The sequence below is a fragment of the Pelophylax lessonae genome (genome assembly GCF_965119305.1).
Source record: "Pelophylax lessonae genome assembly, chromosome: 13".
NCBI classification, from domain to species: domain Eukaryota; kingdom Metazoa; phylum Chordata; class Amphibia; order Anura; family Ranidae; genus Pelophylax; species Pelophylax lessonae.
Genome location: NC_138780.1, coordinates 109,508,795 through 109,535,148, shown reverse-complemented (window position 1 = coordinate 109,535,148; position 26,354 = coordinate 109,508,795). Strand labels below are relative to the sequence as shown.

The window sequence follows — 26,354 nt, the reverse complement described above, 5'->3', positions numbered from 1 at the left end:
CTGACAAGCTCTTATCAAAGCTGCATAGTTTGGAATGTTCCTACAACACGCATGCTCCACATATCAGGATCTCCTTAGGGTAAGGGAAGAACTCCTGTCTCTCCTTTCCCAATAGACGAAGCATAAATTTGCGTGGGCGCAACGCGGCATGTATGAATTTTCAAACAAACGGGGCTCTACGTGGGCCTCGAGCCAGAACTTACCCCTTTGACCACACTATCTGCTATCCAGACCTATATAGCCTCTCAGGTATGCCATCTCTTACCCCTTGAGGTTAGGAGGCGCTAGAGGAACCTATTACGGTGGAGGAAGTAGGGGTAGCTCTGGCCTGTTCCAAACCTAGGAAAGCACCTGGTCCTGACGGGCTTATTCCAGCTTACTACAAGGCTTTTGCTGAGGTCTTGTTCCCACATTTAGTTTACAAGCTCAATTCTCTTACAGGGCCTGTATAATTCTCTTATAGGCCTCTGCCTATAGATGCCCTAAGGGCCTGTATCTCCTTGGTCCCTAAGGAGGGGAAGGATCTCTTTGTGGAAGCTACCAACCCATAGCCCTTTTAAATTCCAACCTCAAGCTGTAAGCTACTTCCTTGCATCTCCTATCTTGTTCACCGAGATCAGCAGGATTTGTACTCCTGCGAGAACCCAGAGATAACTTTTCGGGTTGTAGACTTGATCCATGCTGCCAGATCTGCCCATTCTCTTTCTATCTACGGATGCAGAGAAGCACTCTGGAGCATATTGGGCTGGGGTCTTTCCATGTTGGGCTGGATCTTTTCTCTCCACTCCTGCCCTTTAGCCGCTGTCAGGGTCAATGAAATGCATTGTCATTTCTTCATTGTCCTGAATGGCACACGCCATGGCTGCCCCTTTTCGCCCTTCATTTTTATACTCTCTCTAGAGCCTTTTTTATGTACAATACGAACAGATCCTGGTACTTGGGGCTACAAGAAGGCCTCCGGGATACACAAGGTGCCTGCTTTCCTGAACGATTTGATCTTCCTCTTGACGGACCCACTGGTATCTCTGCCAAAATTGCTTCAATCATTGCATACGTATGGCAACCTTTCCTATTTTAAATGACCTTGTCTAAGTCCTCAGCTCTTCCTATTTCAATAGACCGGCAGTGGTTGATAATCTCCGCCCCTCTTCTGCTTTTCCATGATTGCCTTTCTGCTGCCGAAGGTTCTTCGTTATCATTCCACTCGTGGCTCCTCGATTTCTCCAGTGCCTTCCGCCATGGTTCCTACTTTGGGTAATCTGGAATTCAAGCCTCGCCTCCAGAACCCCCTAGTTCCTCCACCTGGTGTCGGGCGGTCGTCTCCATCTGTGGGACTTCTTGGGGTCAGATGACAAACTTTAATCCACAGCACTTGCCTCTGCTGTAGACCCCCCCTAGTCTTTTGTAGTGGCCTCGTTTTCCAGGCATCTCTCGACAGCTCACAGAGCTCCCCCTTATACACCCTTTCATTCAGTTTGGATATTTTGCCATGCAGTTTTCTGCTGCTATTGTGTACCTGATTATGTTGTCTAGACTTTACGTTCTTATTGGGATATACTGGCCACAGGGGATTCTCTCCTAACCCCAGTATTTTCTCAATATATTTTCCACAAGGTTGCATCACTAAGTTGGGGCTATCCTACTGTATATATGTTGGTAATCCTGGAGATCTTTTCCACTGTTCTTTCTCTGATAGATTCCTACCTGCCCAACTTAGAACTCGTTGTTTGTACATGCTCTGCTTTGTTGAGCTACCTGTGTAGCTCTGATGCCATTTATGTTACCAGAATAACTATGTAATTGTATTTTGCAGTACTCTTGTTTTGGTATGTATAATGCAAGTTCTGGTTAAATGGATAAAAAAAAAAAAATGTGGTAGGGGGCGTTTCTTAGTGATGGCGGAATGAGGGCACTGATTCCAGAGTTCTGCATGGACCGGAAACAGCCTGTAGAACCACGCTGCTCAGCCTATCTTTCATGTCTGGGGACTGGAGACTGCCACTGACAGCTGGGGATACTAGGGGACGCGAAATTACCCACTACTTCCTCCCGCGGCCTCTTACAAGATGGCGCCGCAGCGCACCAGCTCCGCCGGCCAGGCTTCCTCAAAGAGGGCTCCATTGACGCAGGCCTCTGCTCAGGGGAACGCTGCAGCAGCTCTACTTCGGCTGGATTCACCAATCCAATAACCAGAGATCCCGCGGGCGTACTCCCCGACGTGGTCTGTTCTGACACATGGTCTTGACAACTGCACTGAGGGTGCCATTCTGGAGATCATGGCAGATTTACCTATGAAACAGGACCTGCAGGACATGGCTGCTTCTATTGTTACTACACTCTGCAGGGAGCTACAGGAGATTCGTAAGCAAGTGGACACTGTTGAGGAGAGAGTGACATACCTTGAGGCAGCTTCCACTTCTATGGACACTCAGCTCACTGCCCTAGAGGCTGACCAACAGGCACTCCACTGCCATTTTATTGATGTTTAGCTGCTGCTGGACGATAATTTAAAATCTCAGCCATTCCTCCACACCAGACTCTCCCCTGAATGCATCATCCGCAATTCAGTCCTATATAGGCTCTTCGGGTATGCCATCTCTTTCTACCAAGGTGGGAGAGGAACTAAAGGAACCTATTATGGCAGAGGAGCTGGGGGCGGCCTTGGCCAATTCAAAACCTAAGAAAGCTTCCAATCCTGAGCCCAGCCTATTACAAGGCTTTCTTTGAGGTCCTGTCTTCCTACTTGGTATCTGATCTCAATCCTCTCATGAAAGGGTAGTCTATGCCAATCGATGCTTTGATGGCCTAGATTTCCCTGATCCCCAAGAAGGGGAAGGACCTCTCTGTGCGGTAGCATCCCATCGCCCTCTTAAACACCGACTTTTTTGCTAAAACTGTTTGCTAAGATTCTGGCAAATAGGCTGCTCCACCACATCCCTCGTCTAATCTGCCGAGATCAGGCAGGATTTGTACCTTTACGTGAGCCTTGAGACTATATGGGTTGTCGACCTATACCATGCTGCTAGAACGGCCCGCCCCAACCTTCTCTTGCTATCTACGGATCTGGAGAAGGCTTTTGATAGGGTCAGTTGGCAGTCCATGCGTGCCACCCTAGAACATATAGGGCTGGGGTCTTCCATGCTGAGCTGGATTTCTTCCTTCCTACTCTCGTTCCTCAGCTGCTGTTAAGGTTAACAAAACGTGTTCTATTTTTTTCATGATCACAAATGGAACCTGCCAAGGCCGTCATATTTCTCCTTTAATCTTTATTCTTTTTATTAAAGCCTTTTCTTTACAGTTCGGGCAGACTCCGGAATTGTGGGATATCAGAAGTCATCCAGGGTTCATAAGGTTGGCACTTTTGTAGACGACCTGATCTTCTTTTTGACTGCCCTGCTGGTGTCTCTGCAAACGTTGTTGCAATCGTTGCGTACTAATGGCACCCTATCTTACTTTAAAATTAACTTGTCTAAGTCCTCTGCTCTTCGTTGATAGTCTTCGCTCCTCTCTCTTTCGATGGGCAACTGATACCATCCGCTGCGTGGGAGTTAAAATTACCTCAGACCCTGCTGCCCTTTATGCAGCCAATTTTGATCCTCTGCTTATCTGATTGTGGGCTGATCTACTTCACTGGCACACGCTCATTTTGACCTGGTTTGGTTGCTGTAGTGCCTTTAGGATGACGTTGCTACCCAGGATTCTATACTTGATGCATGTTCTTTCTATCCATCTGCCTTCCTCTTTTTCAAATGCATAAACTCCATGTTCCAAGGGTTTGTATGATCCCATCAGAAACCACGCCTTCAACTTCAGCTTCTCCAGCTTCCCAAAAATCAGGGTGAAGTTAGCCTACTGTAGAGTGGCTAACCTCACTAGGTTTGTTGACTGGCATTGTCATGCCAATGAAAAGCACTGGGTGGCCATGGAGTTGGAGGACTCAGGCGGCATGGCAAAGAGTTTGCCATGGATTGACTGGCTGTTGCCGAAGGTGCTTGCTGATCATCCCACTTTGGGAAGTAAGTTACTGGTGTTCAGGGATGTTTTCTGTTGCTCCTTGATCTCTCCATTACCTTCTCCCATGTTCCCTATTTTAGGCAATCTGGAATTTGAGCCCAGTCTCCAGAGCCCTCAGTTTCTTAATCTGGTGTCCAGTGGCCATCTTCATTTCTGGGAATTGTTGGGGTCAGATGGCAAACTCTCCCCTGCTTCATTTGCTTCCGCTGCAGAAACCCCCCCACCCCCTTAGACTTTTCTCCAGCTTCCGCACTTTCTCTGCAAATGCTTCCGTCTCCCAGGGACCTCTGGTCCGCTCACGGAGCTGGAATTTATGTGGCATAGGAGAGAACTGACTCACCATAGTCTCGCTCTCATCTACACTGCCCTAATTCGACCGGCGTCTGATTTTACCCCTACCTACCTACCTTTTTCTCTCTGTGGGAATCCGACCTTGCTATGCAATTTACCAACTCAAAAAGAGAAAATCCTCAACTTTGTGCAAAAATCCTCAATAGCCTCAAAGGTCCAAGAAACCAGTTATAAGAATTTGACAAAGTGGTATAGGGTGCCCACGACCCTACAGCGTATTTTTTGCAGGTGCCTGACACGTGCTGGCCTAGGTACCATGTTGCACATTTTCTGGGAATGCCCAAAACTTAAACCATTCTAGCAAGCGGTGGCTAGTATTATCAAACACCTGACTAATGTCAACCTAGCGGACAACCCTGCCACATGCTTGCTGCACCTCATGCAATGGCCTATTAAAAAATATAAGACCTTGCTTACCATCTAGCTTTTAAATGCGGCCAAGGCATGTATTCCCTTGTGTTGGAGGGGGGGGGCTCTGATGTAAGGGGTCTCTGTGGGGGGGCTCTGTGTAGCGGGGTCTCTGATGTAAGGGGGGCTCTGATGTAAGGGGAGCTCTGTGTGGGGGGGGTCTCTGATGTAAGGGGTCTCTATGGGGGGGTCTGTGTGCTGGGGTCTCTGATGTAAGGGGGGCTTTGTGTGAGGGTCTCTGATGTAAGTGGGGCTTTGTGTGGGGGGGGTCACTGATGTAAGGGGACTCTGTGTGGGGAGTCTCTGATGTAAGGGGGGCTTTGTGTGGGGGGTCTCTGATGTAAGGGGGGCTTTGTGTTGGGGGTCTCTGGTGTGAGGGGGGCTTTGTGTTGGGGGTCTCTGGTGTGAGGGAGGCTCTGTGTGGGGGGGTCTCTGATGTAAGGGGGGCTTTGTGTTGGGGGTCTCTGTGTGGGGGGTCTCTGTAAGGGGGGCTCTGTGGGGGGGTTTCTGATGTGGAGGGGTTTCTGATGTGGGGGGGGCTCTGTGTGGGGGGGGGCTCTGATGTAAGGGGGGCTCTGTGTGGGGAGGCTCTGATGTAAGGGGGGCTCTGTGTGTGGAGGCTCTGATGTAAGGGGGGCTCTGTGTGTGGAGGCTCTGATGTAAGGGGAGCTGTGTGTGGGAGGGCGCTCTGATGTAAGGGGAGCTCTGTGGGCGAGGGCGCTCTGATGTAAGGGGAGCTCTGTTGGGGGGGCTCTGATGTAAGGGGGGCTCTGATGTAAGGGGAGCTCTGTGTGGGGGGCTCTGATGTAAGTGGAGCTGTGTGTGGGGGGGCTCTGTGTAGCGTGGTCTCTGATGTAAGGGGGTCTCTAATGTAAGGGGAGCTCTGTGGAGGGGGCTCTGATGTAAGGGGATCTCTGTGGGGGGGGGCTCTGATGTAAGGGGGGCTCTGATGTAAGGGGTGCTCTGATGTAAGGGGTCTCTGATTTAAGGGGGCTCTGTGGGGGGTCTCTGATGTAAGGGGGGCTCTGCGAGGGTCTCTGATGTAAGGGGGGCTCTGTGAGGGTCTCTGATGTAAGGGGGTCTCTGTGAGGGTCTCTGATGTAAGGGGGGCTAAGTTATTAGTGATCATAAAAAAGAAAAGTCAAAGTGCAAAAAAGGTGCAAGAAAATGCGTGGGGGGCCACAGGATTAGCTCGCACAGGGCCCCTGAACACCTAAGACCGGCCCTGGTTGGAGGTCTGCGCATCCGCCTTTGAGGTCTTTCTGGTTCTCTGAAATTATCGAACTCCGGGAAATGGAAGGCCTTACGGCTAGCCTCCATAATCGGGAGGAGTCCTTTCATGACATCTGAAGACCATGAGAACACTTTGTTTCTCTATCGCTCATTGACAGACGTAGTCTTCTTGATTCTCAAGAGCTGGGTTATGTTGTCTCCGCAGGAGTAGGACTAGGCAGAAAGACAAAACGTTCTGGCTCCACCTTAGGGGCAGTCCCTGAGGGTATATCCTCCCTCTCTCTGCTACAGGGAATCAGTTTTTTTCTGTCTAGTCAGGAGTAAGGACCTAAGTTCCTTGCTGGGATCTTTTGGTCCTGGCAAGACTTTTTTCTTTAGAAAAAGACATTTTTTAGGTAGTTTTTCTCCAGTGTTTTTCCTGTGAGATCTTCAAGCAAAAACGCCGGACTGGGCGACACGTGTGGTCACCCCAGCCGGCCTACGAGCGCGCGCAGACCATTGCATTGCGCTTGGTCGGCCGCGACACATTCAAGTAAGTATGCGGGGACGGGCTGGATGTTGAGATCCAGTGGTCACCCCGGTTTCTGCCTACGAGCGCGTGCAGACCAGAGCTCCGCGCTGGGTCGGCCGCGACGGAGTCCCAGTGGAGGGACTGACCTTGCGAGTTAAAAGTCTCGCTTGGACGCCAGGAACCAGAGAGTCGAGGCGTCCGGAGTGGTCCACAACCCCCCACCCCGGTGGAGAGGGTATTGTGAAGAGAGGGTGCCTGTCGGTTTGGTATGGTGAGTAAACGTTCCCCTTTTTCTTTCCTCGTTATGAGGCAGTATGAATTATGGGCCCCTCCATACATGGTCAGTATATACCTGACACTAAAAGTCCCCCTTGTAAATACAGTATGTGTTTGTGGGAAGTGGACTTGGTTTGAGAGCTAACACTCTACCCAGCAGACTGTAGCATTACAGTAGACATAGGAGGTATAATCCTACCTTATTTGTACTGTATCTCCTGTAGATCAATCAATCGCCACTCAGCAGAGATGCAGGTGGATGTGCTGGGAAAAACGATTTCGGCGGTCCGCCGCCATTTTGCCGTAGACCAGGTGCATGCATGTCCTCAGGTCACGCCGGCCGCCATGTTTTTGGAGTCTAATGTCTCCTGTATGGGGGCGGCCATGTTTCATGAGCCTAGCTACCTCGTGGAGAGCTGGGAACGCCGGAAGGCGTACACAGGGGGCGGAGCCACGTCCTTCTACCCGGGAAAAAGCAACAGCTCCTTCCAGTCTGTAAAGACAGACGCTGACTGCAGTTGGTTGGAAACTTCACTGCATCGGTTGGTGAGCCTTGGGGGTCCCTCTCTCTCTCTGTGGGATCGAGAAGCAGGTACTCTGAGGGGCGCTATTGCGCTAGGGGGAGACACATAAAAAAAAAAAATTAAAAAAAAAAAAAAAAGAGGTATTTTTTATTTAAAAAAAAAAAAAAAAAAAAGTTTTTTTGTGTTTTCTGGCAAAGGTGTCCTGAATTAACATGGACCCTGCCACTCATGTATCTCCTCCGGATCCCCTCGAGGGGTCTGCGGGATCCTCCAGCACCCCACTGACGATTGAATCATTGTCTGCTATTGTGGAAACTTTTGTGTCCCGGGTGGAAGTGGCTTGTCAGGGACAGGGCGCAAGTAAGCAACCCCCGCCTAACCCCTTATTATCTGAAACCTCGGATTCAGACTCTGAGCCTATTTCTGCAGTTGCAGGTACTTCATCTGGTATTGGTGTCTCGTGTACTGTCTTTTCAGACAGTGAGGAGGATGTTCCGGCATCAGCCATAGCCAGAGAGGAAGCGTTGGTAAACGCACTCATTGTATCTGTTCAAGAAACCTTAAGATTACAGGGTATTCCGTCAGAAATAGCTGAAACTGTAATCCCTTTTGGGACTAAAAAACGCATCAAAGTGGCGAAGGTTTTTCCATTGCCCAAATGTTTTGGCAATCCAATCAAAGAAGAATGGAGTCTGCCAAAATGCATTTCTACTATTTCTAAACGCATTAACAGGCGTTATCCGTTTGAGGAAACCCTCATTAAGAAATGGACAGAACCACCTGTGGTGGATTCACCAATTGCTAGATTGAATAAAGCCACGGTTATTCCTCTAGAAGACGCTCCGTCTTTTAAAGATCCAGTGGATCGCAAGATAGAAGCTATGTCTCGCACCATATTTACCTTGATTGGATCAGCTTTCAGACCAATAATTGCTATTGGTCTGGTTTCGCAGGCTGTAACTGTATGGACCAAGTGGTTACGCCGGGACCTAGAAGAGGTCCCTCAGGCGGTATCAGATTTGTTGGAACAGATGATACAGGGGTTACAGTTTGTGTGTGATGCGGCGTTAGACGCCACTTCATTATTGGCGCGAGCATCTGTCTCAGCGGTGGTTCTCAGGCGTACACTGTGGCTAAAAGGTTGGTTAGCCGACCAAGGTTCCAAAAAAGCATTGGCTAATTTCCCCTTTTTAGGAGAGCGTCTATTTGGAGCCAACTTAGATGAGATCATTAAGGATCTCACGGGTGGAAAGAGCACCTTTTTACCGCAAAATTTTAAAGGTAAAGGAACTCGTCAAAGACAAGGGCCTTCTTTTTCTGCTCACAAGAGGTTTTTTCGTCCCGCGGGTGAAAAAATTAAGTCCTCCAAAGCTCCTGCAGGAGGCGTCAGGGGTCGTTGGTCGGGCAAGCAAAAGCCCGCCCCCTCTAGACCTGAAGATAAACCGTCCAAAGCCTGAAGGTGCGCCCCCACCCATAACTGGGGTGGGGGGACGTCTTCGCCGGTTCCCGGATCCATGGCCTTCCAGAATCCCGGACAGATGGGTTTGCGAAGTCATAAGGTCAGGGTACAAGATCGAGTTTCGATCTCTCCCTCCGGCGCGATTCTTCCCTTCCAATAGCCGACTATCCCCGGATCGTTTAGACGATCTGCGGAGAGCAGTCACAGATTTACTACAACAAGGAGTGGTAGTCCACGTTCCTTGGACTGAACGCTTTCAGGGGTTTTATTCAAACCTATTTACAATACCCAGGAAAGAGGGCAAAGTGCGTCCAATTCTGGACTTAAGGGCACTCAATTCTTTTGTCTACATAAGAAGATTCAGAATGGAGTCCATTCGCACAGTAGCAGCCTTTCTGCATCCAGGGGATGTCCTAGCGTCCATAGACATCTAGGACGCATATCTTCACATTCCCATTTTTCGCAGGACATCAGCGGTTTCTACGCTTTTCCGTAGAAGAGAACCACTATCAGTTTGTGGCGTTACCTTTCGGTCTCGCCACGGCTCCGCGGGTCTTCACGAAGGTGTTGGCCCCAATGTTGGCACTTCTGCGCCAAAGAGGCATATCGATTCTAGGTTACCTAGACGATCTTCTGCTTCATGCAGAGTCTCCTCAGACCCTGCTACAAAACATAGAAATTACTATGATTTCTTTACAGGAATTCGGGTGGCTGGTGAACCAGCAAAAGTCATTTCTGGTTCCCACCCAGAGGCTCGAATATCTGGGTCTAATTCTAGACACAGTCAGAACAAGAGTTTTTTTTTTCTTCCGGTAGGGAAACTCCGAAAGATTCAATCAGCAGTCCAGTTGTTACTATCCAACAGCTGGTCTTCCCTTCGGACTTGCATGAGGGTTCTGGGGTTGATGGTGGCTTCCTTCGAAGCAGTCCCATTTGCCCAGTCCCATACCCGAATTCTTCAGCAAGAGATTCCTCTCAGATGGAATCGGAATCCGGAATCCCTGGACAATCAGATCCGATTGAGCAAACAGACCAGAGAGTCTCTGGTCTGGTGGCTTCGGTCTCCGATGCTCAGCCAGGGAAAGTCATTTCTGCCAATATATTGGACGACAGTGACCACGGATGCCAGTCTATCTGGATGGGGAGGAATTCTCGGTCAATTATCTGTCCAGGGACTTTGGTCCCCGGAAGTATCCAGGTTACCGATAAATGTATTGGAACTGAGAGCGATCAGACTTTGTCTGATTCACTGGACCGAGCAGCTCCAGGGCAGCCCGGTTCGGATCCAGTCGGACAACGCCACGGCCGTGGCTTATGTCAATCACCAGGGGGGCACCAAGAGTGTCCGAGCGGCCAAAGAAGTGGCTTGCATTCTTCGCTGGGCAGAACGATTTGTTCCAGCAATCTCTGCGGTGTTCATTCCGGGGGTGGAGAATTGGCAGGCAGATTATCTCAGCCGTCAGACTCTGGATCAGGGGGAATGGTCCCTCCATCCAGACGTTTTCCACCAGTTGTGCCTACGATGGGGCACCCCGGATATGGATCTGTTGGCATCTCGATTCAACAGGAAAGTTCAGAGATTCGTGGCTCGCTCCCGCGATCCTCTAGCAGAAACCGCAGACGCACTGATCGCCCCGTGGGGGCAATACCAGCTAATGTATGCCTTCCCTCCTCTTGGGTTACTGCCAAGACTTCTTCGCAGGATAGAGGAGGAAGGAATTCCAGTAATCCTGGCAGCTCTGGACTGGCCTCGTCGAGCTTGTTACGCCGACTTGGTCAGACTGATGGCGGACGTCCCGTGGAGACTTCCTCTCAGGGAGGATCTACTGTCTCAGGGACTGATCTTCCATCCTGCTTTACGATCGCTGGTTTTAAACGGCCTGGTTATTGAGACCCAGGTGCTGAAGGACAAGGGATTGTCAGCTTCAGTTATTCCTACTCTAGTTAAAACAAGGAAAGCGACTTCCAGAAAGATTATCATCGTTCATGGAAGTCTTATATTGTGTGATGTGAATCCCTTGGGTTCCATCTACATCTTTATTCGGTAGTCCGAATATTGGCTTTCTGCAACAGGGAGTTGAGCAGAAGCTGGCCTTGAGTGTTATCAAGGGTCTGGTTTCAGCATTTGCTATCTTCATTCAGAAGCTTTTGTCTACTCATTCCTTGGTGCGGAATTTCATCCAGGGGGTGCGACACCTGGCTCTGCCAGTGCACGCGCCGTTACCATCCTGGGATCTTAATTTGGTGCTGTCGGTTCTTCAGACACCTCCCTTTGAAAATATCAGGGAGATTCCCTTGCTTACTTTATCCCAGAAGGTGGTCTTCTTGGTGGCTATCACTTCTGCACGCAGGGTGTCAGAACTGGCTGCATTATCCTGTTGTTCCCCAGATCTGGTGGTTCATAGGGATAAGGTTGTTCTTCATCCGAATCCATCCTTCCTTCTAAGGTGGTTTCAAAGTTTCATTAAATAAGGACAGTGTATTGTCCTTCCTATGTCCTTAGCCCAATCATCCTCGAGAATTTGCATGGCATTCCGTGGATGTAGTTCGGGCGATCAGGATATACTTGAATACTACGGATTCAATTTGTAAGACGGATTCACTGTTTGTGATCACGGATGGCCCTAAGAAGGGGTTGCCTGTTCTGCTGCGACCATCTTTAGATGGATCAGACAGACGGTGGTATAGGCTTATTTTATCTAAGGGTCGGGATCCCCCGTTCCCTGTTAAGGCGCATTCTACTCGGGCGCTTAGAGTTTCCTGGACCTTCCGCCATCAGGCGTCAGTGGTTCAGGTTTTCAAGGCGACTGTTTAGTAGTCGGTTCATACCTTTACAATATTGTATAAGGTTTATGTGATGGCATCGTCAGATGCCTCTTCTGGCCGCAAGGTTCCTGCAGGCCACTGTTTGAGGAGACTGTTGGTCTACCTCGAGGATTTGTGGGGTAGGTCTCATCTGTTTACTCGATGAGTCCTTTGATACTTCTGGTTGGCTCCGGTTGGGCCTTCTAGATTGGATTTTGATTCTGTCAATCCCACCCCTCATTTTGTGGCACTGCTTCTGGATGTCCCAGCTCTTGAGAATCAAGAAGACTACGTCTGTCAATGAGCGATAGAGAAAAATGGATTTTTGTAAGATCTTACCGTAAAATCCTTTTCTCTTAAGCTCATTGACAGACGTAGTACCCGCCCCTCTATCATTGAGTTGGGTTGGGTTAAATTCTCTGTTACTGCTTTAGAACAGAACTGATTCCCTGTAGCAGAGAGAGGGAGGATATACCCTCAGGGACTGCCCCTAAGGTGGAGCCAGAACGTTTTGTCTTTCTGCCTAGTCCTACTCCTGCGGAGACAACATAACCCAGCTCTTGAGAATCAAGAAGACTACGTCTGTCAATGAGCTTAAGAGAAAAGGATTTTACGGTAAGATCTTACAAAAATCCATTTTTTCACGGATGCAGATGCACATATACAGGAGGTCTTGCAACATGGCTTATTTTTCTAAGGCCTACTTAGAGGCTCTGGACGAGAGAATCCAATTTTCACGTCTCTGTAGGTCCTTGTCTCTTTCCTCTAATGTGCTTCCCTTTCCTCTTCTCCATCCATTCCTCCCCATCTCTATCAGTTGTATGTATGTTCTCTCTCTCTTTATATTTACACATTTAGCTTGCAAACCTCTCCCTTGCAGTTTTCCTGCTCTTATGTTCATGTACATGAACATGTTTGGTGGACCTCATTCCCTTTTTTGGGGTAATTGGCCGGGGTAATTGGCCACCCTTGGATCTATCCCGACCCCGGTATTCTACACTCTATATACCATTAGTTTGCATTATTACGTTAGGGCTTTTCTATATAGGCTGGGAAATTTGAAGATACTTAACACTATGTCCTCCTGGTTATGTTTTATCTGTCTGACTTGGAGTTTGTCATATTTGTGTACTCCGTTTTGTTGAGCTGTCTTTGTAGTCCTATTGCTGATGTCTACTGTCTGTTAGCAGCAGACTTACTTCATTGTACCCCCGCCTTGGTTTGTACAATGCAACCTTTGGGTAAATAAAGGCATTACCAAAAAAAAAAAAAAAAAAATAACATGGTAAAGCTTCACTTTTTGTACAGAATACCCAACCAGGTGCAGAGTAAATAAAAAAAAAAAAAAACATTTTTGCTTGCTGGATGATGGAAATCAGCAGGGCTTTACCACATTTACTAAGCTCTAGGAAAAATTAGTGCAACTGCACTTGTAAAGTGCGCAGTCCGTTTAATATAGTAAATCCACCCAATTGTGTTCATTCGTGGATATCCGGAACACTGTTCTCATGTAACAAACTTCTTCATTGGGTCCTGTATAGGCTTCTATGGCTTGTAGTGTCTCTGTATATTTATGATGTGGATATCCAACAAGTTGTTATGCTCCCTTTTTCTCCACTTAAACTTCACATTTTCATGTATTCTAGGTCAAACGTGTCCAGTCTGATGGTAAAGTCTTGTAAGACTTGCCAAAAGTTGTTGCTATTTTGTATGACTTTTATTGACATATTTACACTGCAATATGGAGCAGAGTTCTATTCCCAGATACAAACTACATTCAGATATCTCCATGCTGAGCATTACATCTGCAATGTCTTGAAGCATTTTCCCTCTTACCTTTCAGGCTCCGACTGGCTCAGGAGTCTGTTACCAAGCTGACAGCAGAGAAGAAAGTGGAAACAAAGAAGATTAACCCTGCAGCAAGTCTGGTAAATTTTGTGAAATATTTCATTCATTGTATTAATGATTATTAAGTTTGACTGCCAATCTCCTTTTGCCTGATATACAAGAATAGAAAAAAATGCTAGAAAACGAAATATGGAAGACTGCTTACATCTCTATTACTTTACTGTTCATTGTTTTGTATTCCACTTGGTAAAACCGGCCTGAAGACAATTAGGAGTACAGAAAAGTAAAGTTTACCATACACTTAGTGAAAGGGTCACCATGCTTGCTCAGTCTGCTTGTACAATCCGCTTTAGTGTTACCAAAACTAGGTATCCATCCAGTCAAGCAGTCTCTAGCACTACGTAGCTGTTGGTAGATGCAAAGGAGATTGTACAATCCGATTATAACATTTAACGTGATATGGATAGATGTACAAATTTGAAGGAACTTGATGTGTTGCTATAGGCAGCCTCTTATCTATGTTTACACTTTTCCCTTCAAGCTTTTATTGAAGTTTAACACTGTATGCATACAATTATCAGTAAGTAGTCTGAGAGTTAGCAAAGTGTTCATCATTTTTTCAGCTTTTCAATGCACACAGACCTTTATTATTTGAAAGGCTACTGTGAATAACTATGGGATCCCTTTGAACACTTAACTGCCTGGCAAACATTTCACTCACTTAGCTAATGAGGAACAGACAGCATCAGATAGCTGTCAAGATATGTGAATTTTTAAATACACAAAAAGGTCCAATTGTTTGTAATGTCAGAGCAAGATTTTACACACACAACTTGGTTATTTTTACTATTCCTGTCCTGTTTATGGGTAGCTCTGGACAAATATACAACAGCACTTTTACATCGAGCATGCAGCAATCCTTTTTTTTTTTTTTTTGCCGGTAGACCATAACTAAAGATTATAGAAAAAACCCTAGGTACACATTCAGATTTGTTTTTTCTTTTCTTATCACTTTTTAGTGTAACAGAGGAGACTAGTAGTGGAAATGTATTTTCCCATATAATCTCTATATACAATGAGAGGGTTGTTGACGTCCTCAGCAATCTGTGTGCATAGATAGTTGAAAGCAGTAAGACAAAACGTGGCTATTCCTTCCCTATTACTTATCAGTCTTGTATGGGAGAAGCAAGTCACTGAGAATAAGGAAGTGTACATGCAGAAAATGATGGGCTCCTTGGATACAGTAGAGGAGGGTGTAGGAGGCAAGGTACCTTCTTTGTGATGCGATGTCTGACCTAGGTTACCCGCATTATATATTCATACTTAACCCCTTCTGGTAGTTGAACAGGTTGATGAAAATGATTCTAAATTTATCATTTGGAAATTCTAGTTCATTACCGTGGTAAGCCCTGCTTATCTGCTCTGATTTATAAGAAAACTAATCCAAGGAGGGCAAAACAATGTGAATCATTTCCGCGTTTTGGCTGCACATTTAATTGCTACCCCAGAGCAGTGGAATTTCCCAGGCTGTAATAAGCTGTCAAAGTATTGTGGAAAATGTATCTTTGCCCTCAGACCGATGAAAGTGAATCTGATCCAGCCCGCGTCAAGAGCAAGACGTCATTACACAGCCTTAACGAGAGATGTCTCTGTGTTATGTCTGGTGCAGCAGCCAGTCTAAGAAGCAAGGAGGTGGCTCGTGACCACTTTCACTGAGGTGCTAAGAACCAAGACATGTCTGTAACCCATTAGAGAAAGTTGCTGTTGCCCAACTGCTATAATCCCTCAGGGTGGCCACAGTGACATCTGTCAAGCAGGTGATAAGCAAGAATGAATACATGTCCTTTTTTCCTCGTTAAAGCTTTATGTAAAAGCAAAAATCTGAAATATTTGTAGAACTTATTTAGTGGGATGCTCAAAAACAGTTGTATGGCTTGTTGCCTTGAGATATTTAGTATCATTCACATTAGCTTCTTGTAGGATTTTTTTTTGTTTTATATGTCCATATATATATATATATATATATATATATATATAGGGAAATAATAAATCAAATTCAGAAACAGGTAATTATATTGCTACAAAAATGCATAGAGCAATACAGGCTCTTCTCAACGACCAGGTTCCATTCCAGCGACCAGGTTGTTAAACGAATTGGTTGTTAAACGAGGAACCACAAGTAATCAATATTTTAAGCATTCCTAACTACTGTACTGTATTCTGAAAAAAAAAGTCTTAACCCAAAACTCCAATTTAATAACATTGTTTTAATTTGGATAAGTACAGAAAACAAAAATATAAACAACAAAAATCCTGTACTGTACTGTACAATACAATGATGTACAGTGGCCAAAAAGCTGGTCGTAAGTCTGAGCAGTTGTTAAATGAGGAGTGTCTGTATACAGTGAGATTTAGATCTGTCAGTATCCTATTTAAGGCAGTGGAGGTATTACTGATGCAGCATACAGCGTTCAAGGCTATTTTCTAATACAGGGAAGCAGAAAGAACTGACGTTTTAGGGCCCATTTAACCACTTAAGCCCCGGAAGATTTGGCTGCTAAAAGACCAGGGGGTATTTCTCTGTCGCTCATTGACAGACGTAGTCCTCTTTGATTAATATCAATTGGGTTATGCTGCCCTCTACAGGAGTAGGACTAGGCAGAAAGAAAACGTTCTGGCTCCACCTTAGGGGCAGTCCCAGAGGGTATATCCCCTCTCTCTCTGCTACAGGATGTCAGTTTTTTTTCTGTCTAGTCAGGAGTAAGGACCTAAGTTCCTTGCTGGGATCTTTTGGTCCTGGCAAGATTTTTTTAGAAAAAATTTTTTTTTTCCTTTTTTAGGTAGCTTTTGTCTCCAGTTTTCCTGTGAGATCTTCAAGCAAATCACGCCGGATCTGGGCGACGGGCTGGATGTTGAGATCCAGTGGTCACCCCAGCCGGCCTACGAGCGCGCGCAGGCCATAGCTCCGCACTGGGTCGGCCGCGACACATTCAAGTAAGTATGCGGGACCGGGCGACGGGCTGGATGTTGAGATCCAGTGGTCACCCCGGCTCAGCCTATGAGCGCGTGCAGACCATAGCTCCGCGCTGGGTCGGCCGCGACATAGTCCCATTGGACGGGGACTGACCCTGCGAGTTAAACGTCTCGCTTGGACGCCAGGAACCAGCAGAGTCACGGCGTCCGTATTGGTCGACAGCCCCCCACCTCGGTGGAGAGGGTACTGTGAAGAGAGGGTGCCCGTCAGTTCCGGTATGGTGAGTAAATGTTCCCCCTTCCCCCCTGTGGGGTTTTTGGGATACGGGCCCCTCTGTGTATGGTCGGATCCTTTTCTGACATTAAGGTTCCCCCTTTAGCCTATGACAAATTCACATATCCCCTGTGATAGTGTGATCTGGTTTGGGAGCTGACACTCCAGCAGGCTTGGTTTGGGAGCTAACACTCTAAGCAAACCTTGGTTTAGGAGCTGACACTCTAGCAACCTTGGTTTAGGAGCTGACACTCCAGCAGGCTTGGTTTAGGAGCTGACACTTCAGCTGGCTTGGTTTGGGAGCTAACACTCTAAAAGCAACCTTGGTTTGGGAGCTAACACTTCAGCAGCCTTGGTTTCTCTAGCAGATTGATCCAAGGAAGCCTGGTTCGATTTACCATAGTAAACATATAAGCATCCAGAGCAAAGGAGGTTATAGCCTACCTTAGACTGTAGCTATCGCCATGCTCCCGCAGGCCGCCATCAGCCGTTCCAGAGCCGTTCACAGGCCGCTGCACTGGAGGAGCCACGCTAGATCGGCAGTCTGCCGCCATTTTGTTGTAGACCGCATGTCTGCATTGCCTACACAGGCCGCCCGCAGGTCACGCAGGCCGCCATTTTTTCGAAGTCTATTGTCTTCTACATGGGGGCGGCCATGTTTGATGTGCCCAGCCGACCTCGAGGAGCAGCTGGGAACGCCGGAAGGCGTGCACAGGGGGCGGAGCCACTTCCTTTTACCCGGGAAACCTAGTACAGGACTTCCCAGTCTGCATAGGACAACGCTGACAGCAGTTTGATAAGGAAACTTCTCTGCATCAGGTGGTGAGCCCTTGGGGTCTCTCTCTCTCTCTCTCTCTGTGGGGGTCCAAAGCAGGTACGCTGAGGGGCGCTATTGCGCTGGTGGATTACAGATAAAAAAAAAAGAAAAATAAGGTATTTTTTATTTTTTCAAATTTTTCACTGGCAAAGTGTCCTGGATTAACATGGACCCTGCCGCACATGTATCTCCACCTGATCCCCTCGAGTTGGCTGCAGGACCCTCCAGTTCCCCACTGACTATTGAGTCATTGTCAGCAGTTTTGGAAACTTTTGTATCCTGGGTGGAAGTGGCTTGTCAGGGACAGGGCGCAAGGAAGCAACCCCCGCCTACCCCCATTTCATCTGAAACTTCAGATTCAGAGTCTGAGCCTATCCCTGCAGTTGCAGGTACCTCATCTGGGGTTTGTGTCTCGGGTACTGTCTCTTCAGACAGTGAGGAGGATGTTTCAGCATCTACCATAGCCCGAGAGGAAGCGTTAGTAAACGCATTAATTGTAGCCGTTCGGGAAACCTTAGGACTACAGGTTAAACCATCAGAAGTAGCTGATACTGAGATTCCATTTGGTACTAATAAACGCGCCAAAATGGCAAAAGTATTTCCCTTACCCAAGTGTTTCAGTAATGTAATTAAGGAAGAATGGGGTCATCCAAAGCGAGCCCCTACTATTTCCAAACGCATTAATAGGCGTTATCCGTTCGAGGAATCCCTCCTCAAGAAGTGGACAGTACCATCTATGGTGGATTCTCCAATCTCCAGATTGAACAAATCTACGGTTATCCCATTGGAGGATGCTCCGTCCTTTAAGGATCCAGTGGATCGTAAGGTGGAAGCCGTGTCTCGCGCCATCTTTTCCCTGATTGGGTCAGCTTTCAGACCAGTAATTGCTATTGGTCTGGTTTCTCAAACTGTAACAGAATGGACCAAGTGGTTACGCCGGGACTTAGAAGGGAGTGATATCCCTCAGGCGGTATCAGATCTGTTAGAACAGATGATACAAGGGTTACAGTTTATCTGCGACACTGCGCTAGACGCCACTCCATTATTGGGGCGAGCATCAGTCTCAGCAGTGGTTCTCAGGCGTACACTGTGGCTAAAATGTTAGTCGGCAGACCAAGGTTCCAAGAAGGCTTTGGCTAATCTCCCTTTTCAGGGTGAGCGCCTATTTGGGGCCAACTTAGATGAGATTATCAAGGATCTCACTGGAGGCAAGAGCACTTTCTTGCCACAAAGTACTAAGGGTAAAGGACCTCGTCAGAGACGGGGGCCTTCCTTTTCCGCCCATAAGAAGTTTTTTCGCCCCACGGGCGAAAAAGCAAAGCCCTCCAAAACTCCTTCGGGAGGTTTTAAGGGGCGCTGGTCGGGCAAGCAAAAGCCCGGCTCCTCCAGACCTGAAGATAAGACTACTAAAGCCTGAAGGTGTGCCCCCACCCATAGCTGGGGTGGGGGGACGTCTTCGCCGGTTTCCGGATCCATGGCTTTCCAGAATCCCGGACTAGTGGGTTTGCGAAGTCATAAGGTCAGGTTACAAGATCGAGTTTCGATCTCTCCCACCGGTGTGATTCTTCCCTTCCAATATCCGACTATCCCCGGATCGCTTAGAAGCTCTGCGGGGAGCGGTCACGGATTTACTACAACAAGGAGTGGTAGTCCACGTTCCTTGGACAGAGCGTTTTCAAGGGTTTTATTCAAACCTGTTTACAATACCCAGGAAAGAGGGCAAGGTGCGTCCAATTCTGGACTTAAGAGCACTCAATTTTTTTGTCAAGATACAAAAATTCAGGATGGAGTCCATTCGCACAGTGACAGCCTCCCTGCATCAGGGGGATTTTCTGGCGTCCATAGACATCAAGGATGCCTATCTTCACATTCCCATTCACGCAGGACATCAGTGTTTCCTGCGTTTTTCTGTAGAAGAGAACCATTATCAGTTTGCGGCGTTACCCTTCGGTCTCGCATCGGCTCCTCGGGTCTTCACAAAGGTGTTGGCCCCAATGTTGGCGCGGTTACGTCAACGAGGCATATCGATTCTAGGTTACCTAGATGATCTTCTGCTCCGTGCGGAGTCTCCACAGACCTTGTTACAAAACCTAGAGATCATCATGATCTCTTTGTAAGAGTTCGGGTGGCTGGTGAACCTGCAGAAGTCATCCCTGGTTCCCACCAGGAGGCTCGAATATCTGGGTCTAATTCTAGACACATCCAGGGCAAAAGTGTTTCTTCCTGCGGGGAAACTCCGGAAAATTCAATCAGCAATTCAGTTGTTACTATCCGACAACTGGCCTTCTCTTCGGACTTGCATGAGAGTCCTGGGTTTGATGGTGTCTTCTTTCGAAGCAGTACCATTTGCCCAGTTCCATACCCGAATCCTTCAAGGAGAGATTCTTCTCACAGTACAAAAATTCAGCCCAGCGCTCACTCCGAATGGGAAGACTGGCGTGCTGCTCTCCTCAGGCAGGGAACTCCAATACGGGTACATAGAAAAGAAAGAAAGAGGAGGCGCAAACACCTAGTGCATTACCCGTGGTCAATTTGCAAATTGTTTAATAAAAAATGCCAAATGCATACTCACAGACGTAGAGATAAAAACATGTTACAAGAATCCACCATGTGTGAACTGGGACACGTCCTTCAGTCAGGACCGCTAACGCATTTCGGGGGTCAGGCCTCCTTCCTCAGAGCTCTTTTTATCTCTACGTCTGTGAGTATGCATTTGGCATTTTTTATTAAACAATTTGCAAATTGACCACGGGTAATGCACTAGGTGTTTGCGCCTCCTCTTTCTTTCTTTTCTATGTACCCGTATTAGAGATTCTTCTCAAATGGAATCGGAATCCAGAATCTCTGGACAATCGGATCAGATTGAGCGAGTGGACCAGGGAGTCCCTGGTCTGGTGGCTTCGATCTCCGACGCTCAGCCAGATGAAGTCATTTCTGCCAATATATTGGACGATTGTGACCACGGATGCGAGTCTTTCCGGTTGGGGAGGAATTCTCGGTCGATTATCTGCCCATGGGCTTTGGTCCCTGGAAGAGTCCAGGTTACAGATAAATGTATTGGAACTGAGGGCGATCAGACTTTGTCTGATACACTGGACCGAGCAGCTCCAAGGCAGCCTTGTTCGGATCCAGTCGGACAACGCCACAGCTGTGGCTTATGTCAATCACCAAGGGGGCACCAAGAGTGTCCTGGCGGCCAGGGAAGTGGCCCGCATTCTTCGTTGGGCGGAACGGTTTGTTCCAGCTCTCTCCGCTGTGTTTATTCCGGGGGTGGAGAATTGGCAGGCAGATTATCTCAGCCGTCAGACTCTGGATCAAGGGGAATGGTCCCTCCATCCAGAAGTTTTCCACCTATTGTGCCTTCCTTGGGGCACCCCGGATGTGGATCTGTTGGCATCTCGACTCAACAGGAAGGTGCGGAGGTTTGTGGCTCGCTCCCGCGATCCTCTACCAGAAGCCGCAGACGCGCTGGTCGCCCCGTGGGGGCAGTATCAGCTACTGTATGCCTTCCCTCCTCTCAGGTTGCTGCCGAAGCTTCTTCGCAGGATAGAGGTGGAGGGAATTCCAGTTATTCTGGTAGCTCCGGACTGGCCTCGTCGAGCCTGGTACGCCGACTTGGTCAGACTGGTAGCGGACGTCCCGTGGCGACTTCCTCTCAGGGAAGATCTGCTGTCTCAGGGACCAATCTTCCATCCTGCTTTACAATCGCTGGCTTTAACGGCCTGGCTTTTGAGACCCAGGTGCTGAAGGACAAGGGGTTGTCAACTTCAGTTATTCCTACTCTAATTAAAGCTAGGAAAGCGACTTCCAGGAAAATATATCATCGCACATGGAAGTCTTCTATTGCGTGGTGTGAATCTCTTGGGTTCCCTCCACGTTCCTATTCGGTTAACCGAATATTGGCTTTTCTGCAACAAGGAGTTGAGCAGAGACTGGCCTTGAGCACTATCAAGGGTCAGGTTTCAGCATTGGCTATCTTCTTTCAGAAACCTTTGGCTACTCATTCCTTGGTACGGAATTTCATCCAGGGGGTGCGACACCTGGCTCCGCCAGTGTGCGCGCCTTTACCGCCCTGGGATCTTAATCTGGTGTTGTCGGTTCTTCAGAAACCTCCCTTTGAAGATATTAGGGAGATTCCCTTACCTACGTTATCCCAGAAGGTGGCCTTCTTGGTGGCCATCACTTCTGCACGCAGGGTGTCAGAACTGGCCGCATTATCTTGTCGTTCCCCATATTTGGTGGTTCATAGAGATAAGGTGGTTCTACGTCCGAATCCATCCTTCCTACCTAAAGTGGTTTCAGAATTTCATCTGAATGAGGATATTGTATTACCTTCCCTGTGTCCTAAGCCCAGCCATCATCGGGAGTTTGCTTTACACTCCTTGGATGTGGTTCGGGCGATCAGGGTATACTTGAAAACGACGGACTCGTTTCGCAAGACGGATTCACTTTTTGTGATCCCAGATGGCCCCAAAAAGGGGTTGCCTGCATCTTCCGCGACTATTTCCAAATGGATCAGACAGACGGTGGTACAGGCTTATTCTATTAAGGGTCGGGAGCCCCTGTTCCCTGTTAAGGCGCACTCCACTCGGGCGCTTAGTGCGTCATGGGCCTTTCGCCATCAGGCGTCAGTCCTTCAGGTTTGCAGGGCGGCTACTTGGTCGTCAGTGCATACCTTTGCAAAGTTCTATAAAGTTGATGTGATGGCATCGTCAGATGCCTCTTTTGGCCGCAAGGTTTTGCAGGCCGCAATTTGAGGAGACCGGCGGTCTACCTCGAGGGTTTTTTTCAGTTGGATTTTTATTTGAGTCTCATCCCTTTGGTCTGATGAGCCTTTGAACTTCTAGTTGGCACCGGTTGGGCCTTCTAGATTGGATTTTGATTTCCGTTAATCCCACCCCTCATTTGTGGCACTGCTTTGGGACGTCCCAATTGATATGAATCAAAGAGGACTACGTCTGTCAATGAGCGACAGAGAAAAATGGATTTTTGTAAGATCTTACCGTAAAATCCTTTTCTCTTAGCTCATTGACAGACGTAGTACCCGCCCCTCTACTTTTGAGTTGGGTTGGGTTAAATTCTCTGACACTGCTTTGTGACATAACTGACATCCTGTAGCAGAGAGAGAGGGGATATACCCTCTGGGACTGCCCCTAAGGTGGAGCCAGAACGTTTTCTTTCTGCCTAGTCCTACTCCTGTAGAGGGCAGCATAACCCAATTGATATGAATCAAAGAGGACTACGTCTGTCAATGAGCTAAGAGAAAAGGATTTTACGGTAAGATCTTACAAAAATCTATTTTTTGCGATTCGGAACTGCGTGACTTTAACGGACAATTGCGCGGTCGTGCGACGCTGTACCTAAACGAATTTGACGTTCTTTTTTTCCCACAAACAGAGCTTTCTTTTGGTGGTATTTGATCACCTGTGCGATTTTTTGATCATGCGCTATAGACAAAAAAAGAGCGTCAATTTTGCAAAAATAACAATATTTTTCACATTTTTTTTTATATGAAATTCCTAAAAAAAAAAAAGTAAAAATCAAAATTTTTTAACATTTTCGGCCAATTTGTTTTATGCTACATATGTTTGGTAAAAAAAATCTCAAAAAATGATTGGTTTGCGCAAAAGTTATCGCGTTTACTAACAAAGGGAAAGATTTTTGTCATTTTTGTTGTTTTTTTTTTTAACGCGTAATGGCGGCGATCTGCGATTTTTTTTTTTTTTTTTTTTGCGGTACTGCGACATTGGGGCGGACAGATCGGTCCCTTGACTGACATTTTTGACACTTTTGGGGTTACCAGTGACATTTCTACAGTAATCAGTGCTATATGTATGCACTGTTACTTTAAAATTACACTGGCAGTGAAGGGGTTAACTTTATTTGAGAGGGAAGGGCTGTGTGTGTCCCTAGGGGCGTGATTCTAACTGTGATTGGCTGTGGCTTGAGCTGTAGGAACAATGATCAACGGTCCTACATAGTAGAACCGTATGATCATTGTTTCTACACAGGGGAGAATGACAGGCGGCTTGTTTACACTAGCCGCCTGCCTTTCTCCCTCTCCCCCGATTATTGCAGAGTGACCGGCGGACATCGGGTCCGCCGGTCACACGCGCGGGGGGGTCCGTGACCGCGTGGGAGCGTGCCGCCAGCGGTTCGCGCTTGCTCCCCAGAGCCTCACAGGCTAGTGACGTACCGATACGTCACTCTGCCTGTGAGGGGCTGACCGCCACAGTATATGTACTTGCGGCGGTCGGCAAGCGGTTAATTGTATTAACATTGCATTATGTAACGCATTTACATACACTATGGTGAAGCATACCTGGAAGATACAATTTGCTGCCTGCCCCCTGCCACCCAGGCAAAATTTGCTTACATTTTTTTCTTTAACCATTTCTGGACCGGAAGGTTTTACCCCCCTTAATGACCAGGTCATTTTTCGTGATCCGGCACTGCAATACTTTAATGGAAAATTACGTGGACATGCATTTTTACCACAAATAGAGCTTTCTTTTGGTGGTATTTGATCACCTCTACAGTTTTTTTTTTTTTTTGCGCTATAAACAGTGCAACAATTTTGGGGAAAAAAATATTTTTTACTTTCTGCTTTAAAACCCATCCAATAAAAATAAAAAAAATAATCATTTTAGGCCAATATGTATTCTGCTACATATTTTTTGGGGGAAACCAATTCCAAGAAGTGTATATTGATTGCTTTGCATAAAAGTTATAGCGTCTACAAACTAGTGGATAGATTTTATGGCATTTTTATATATATATATATATTTTTTTTTTTTTTTACTAGTAATGGTGTATTACTAGTAATGGTGGCGATCAGGGATTTTTAGTGCGACATTGCGGCAGACAGATCAGACAACTGACACTTTTGAGGGGACCAGTGACATTACTACAGTAATCAGTGCTAAAAATATGCACTGTTACTGTACTAATGACACTGGCAGGAAAGGGGTTAACACCAGGGGCGATATAAGGGTTAAGTGTGTCCTAGGGGAGGCTTTCTAACTCTGTGGGGTACGGACTGACAAAATGAACACAGAGATTGGTGTTCTTAAATAGCAGGAACACAAGATCCCTGTGTTTATCTCTGACAGAACGGCGGCTTGCCTTGTTTACATCAGCAGACCGCTGTTCTGTCTCTTTGGGTAGCGATCGCAGGTGACCGGCAGACATCGCATCCACAAGACCCGCTGATTGGCTCCCCCTCAGGCCAATCAGTGCGGGCGCACGCCACTGGCTATGGCACGAAAAGATGAACAGGTACATTGTTTCACGCAACAAAGCCAACTTGCCGCAGTATATGTACTGCTGGTGGTCGTTAAGTGGTTAAAGAGGAACTGCAGTCTGCTCACATAATTTGTAATAAAAATGGATTTGCCATTCTGAAGCTTTCCTCCAACCACTTTGCATCTTATTTTTTTTATACTGTGATTCTTTACTTTCCAAATATGCTGCAGAAATCTCCCTCCACGAAGTCTGGCTGCAGCCATTTTAACTATGGACAGCTTCAGCTGCTGCCTGTTCGCTTCCTGGATTTACACACATACACGTGTGTATATATATATATATATATATATATATATATATATTTTTACTCGAATACTCATAGATCTCTGCAGTCTCTTGTTATCTCCAACCTCATCCAGCCCCCTCCAGCTTTGCAGCTCTCATTGGCTTTCCTATAACTCAACCCTCCTCCCTTGCTGGCAAACTCTCACGAGAGTTGGGGAGAGAGCTGTGCATTACGTCATTAGCCTAGGCTTTTTACCAGAGGAAGTATAAGGTATTTACTGACAGAAAAAAAAAAAAATTACTATCCAAAGTTAAAACAACAAGAGCAGAGGATATAATAGATGGAAGGATGAAAAAAAGGCTGAAGAGCCGCTTTAGGAAGTATCGCCATAAGAATAAAATGTATGTTAAATCCCCCTGAGAAGCATTTACATTTTCCCTGGATCAACTTTACCTATAAATGTTATTACCCAGTTATCTGATGTACATTTAGGAAAGAATCCAGGCCTTTTTTAAAGCCTTTTTTTAATCTACTGAGCTGGCCAGAACCATTTCTGTGAAGGAGTCTATTCCACATTGTCACAGTTCTTACTGTGAAGAAACCTTTCCGTATTTGGAGATTAAATCTCTTTTCCTCTAGACGTAAAGAGTGCCCACTTGTCTTCTGTGATGACCTTAAAGTGAATAACTCAAAACCAATTTCACTATATGGAACTCTTATGTATTTATACATGTTTATCATATCCCCCCTTAATTTCCTCTTTTCAAGAGAAAATAAATTAATTTCCTCTAATCTTTTCTCATAGCTGAGCTCCTCCATGCCTCTTATCAGTTTGGTTGCTCTTCTCTGCACTTTCTCCAGTTCACCGATATCCTTTTTGAGAACTGGTGCCCAAAACTGAACTGCATATTCCAGATGATTAATGATTTGTACAGTCCATACCTCTCAATACTAAAAAGGACTTTGCTCGCTTAGGAAACTGCAGCTTGGCATTGCATGTTATTTATTTGTATTTTTTTTTTTTTCTTTGCTCTTGCTTTACAGAAAGAGAGACTACGACAGAAAGAGGCAAGTGTCAGTGGCAATTAATTGCATCCAACCATAGAAAGGAGTTTCATTGAGAGTGGCTCTTGCAGTCAGAAGCAAGGCTGCAAGGCATACTGAGAAGAATCATAAACTGCTGGAAATCTGTAAATTACTTCTATTTGACTGAAGCTGAAATCTTTTGTATAGAGATTCATGTAAATATACAGCTATATGGCCTGTTTAATAGTGGGCTGGATCAATAACCTGTATATATGTTCAATGAAAGACAAAGCTTTACGCTTGC

General features: G+C 46.7%; 1 protein-coding gene across 2 annotated transcripts in view; it reads left to right on the top strand.

Annotated features, from left to right (window-relative positions):
* Positions 1 to 26,119, top strand: part of LOC309569437 (formin-like) — a 673,199-nt gene extending 647,080 nt beyond the window's left edge. For both annotated transcript variants that reach the window (XM_082275263.1, XM_082275264.1), the window contains 2 exons: positions 13,425 to 13,509; positions 26,069 to 26,119. In XM_082275263.1, coding sequence (XP_082131389.1) covers positions 13,425 to 13,509; positions 26,069 to 26,113 — 130 coding nt within the window. In that variant the 3' untranslated portion in view covers positions 26,114 to 26,119. The remainder of the gene's footprint in view (positions 1 to 13,424; positions 13,510 to 26,068) is intronic.
* Positions 26,120 to 26,354: the final 235 nt, after the last annotated feature.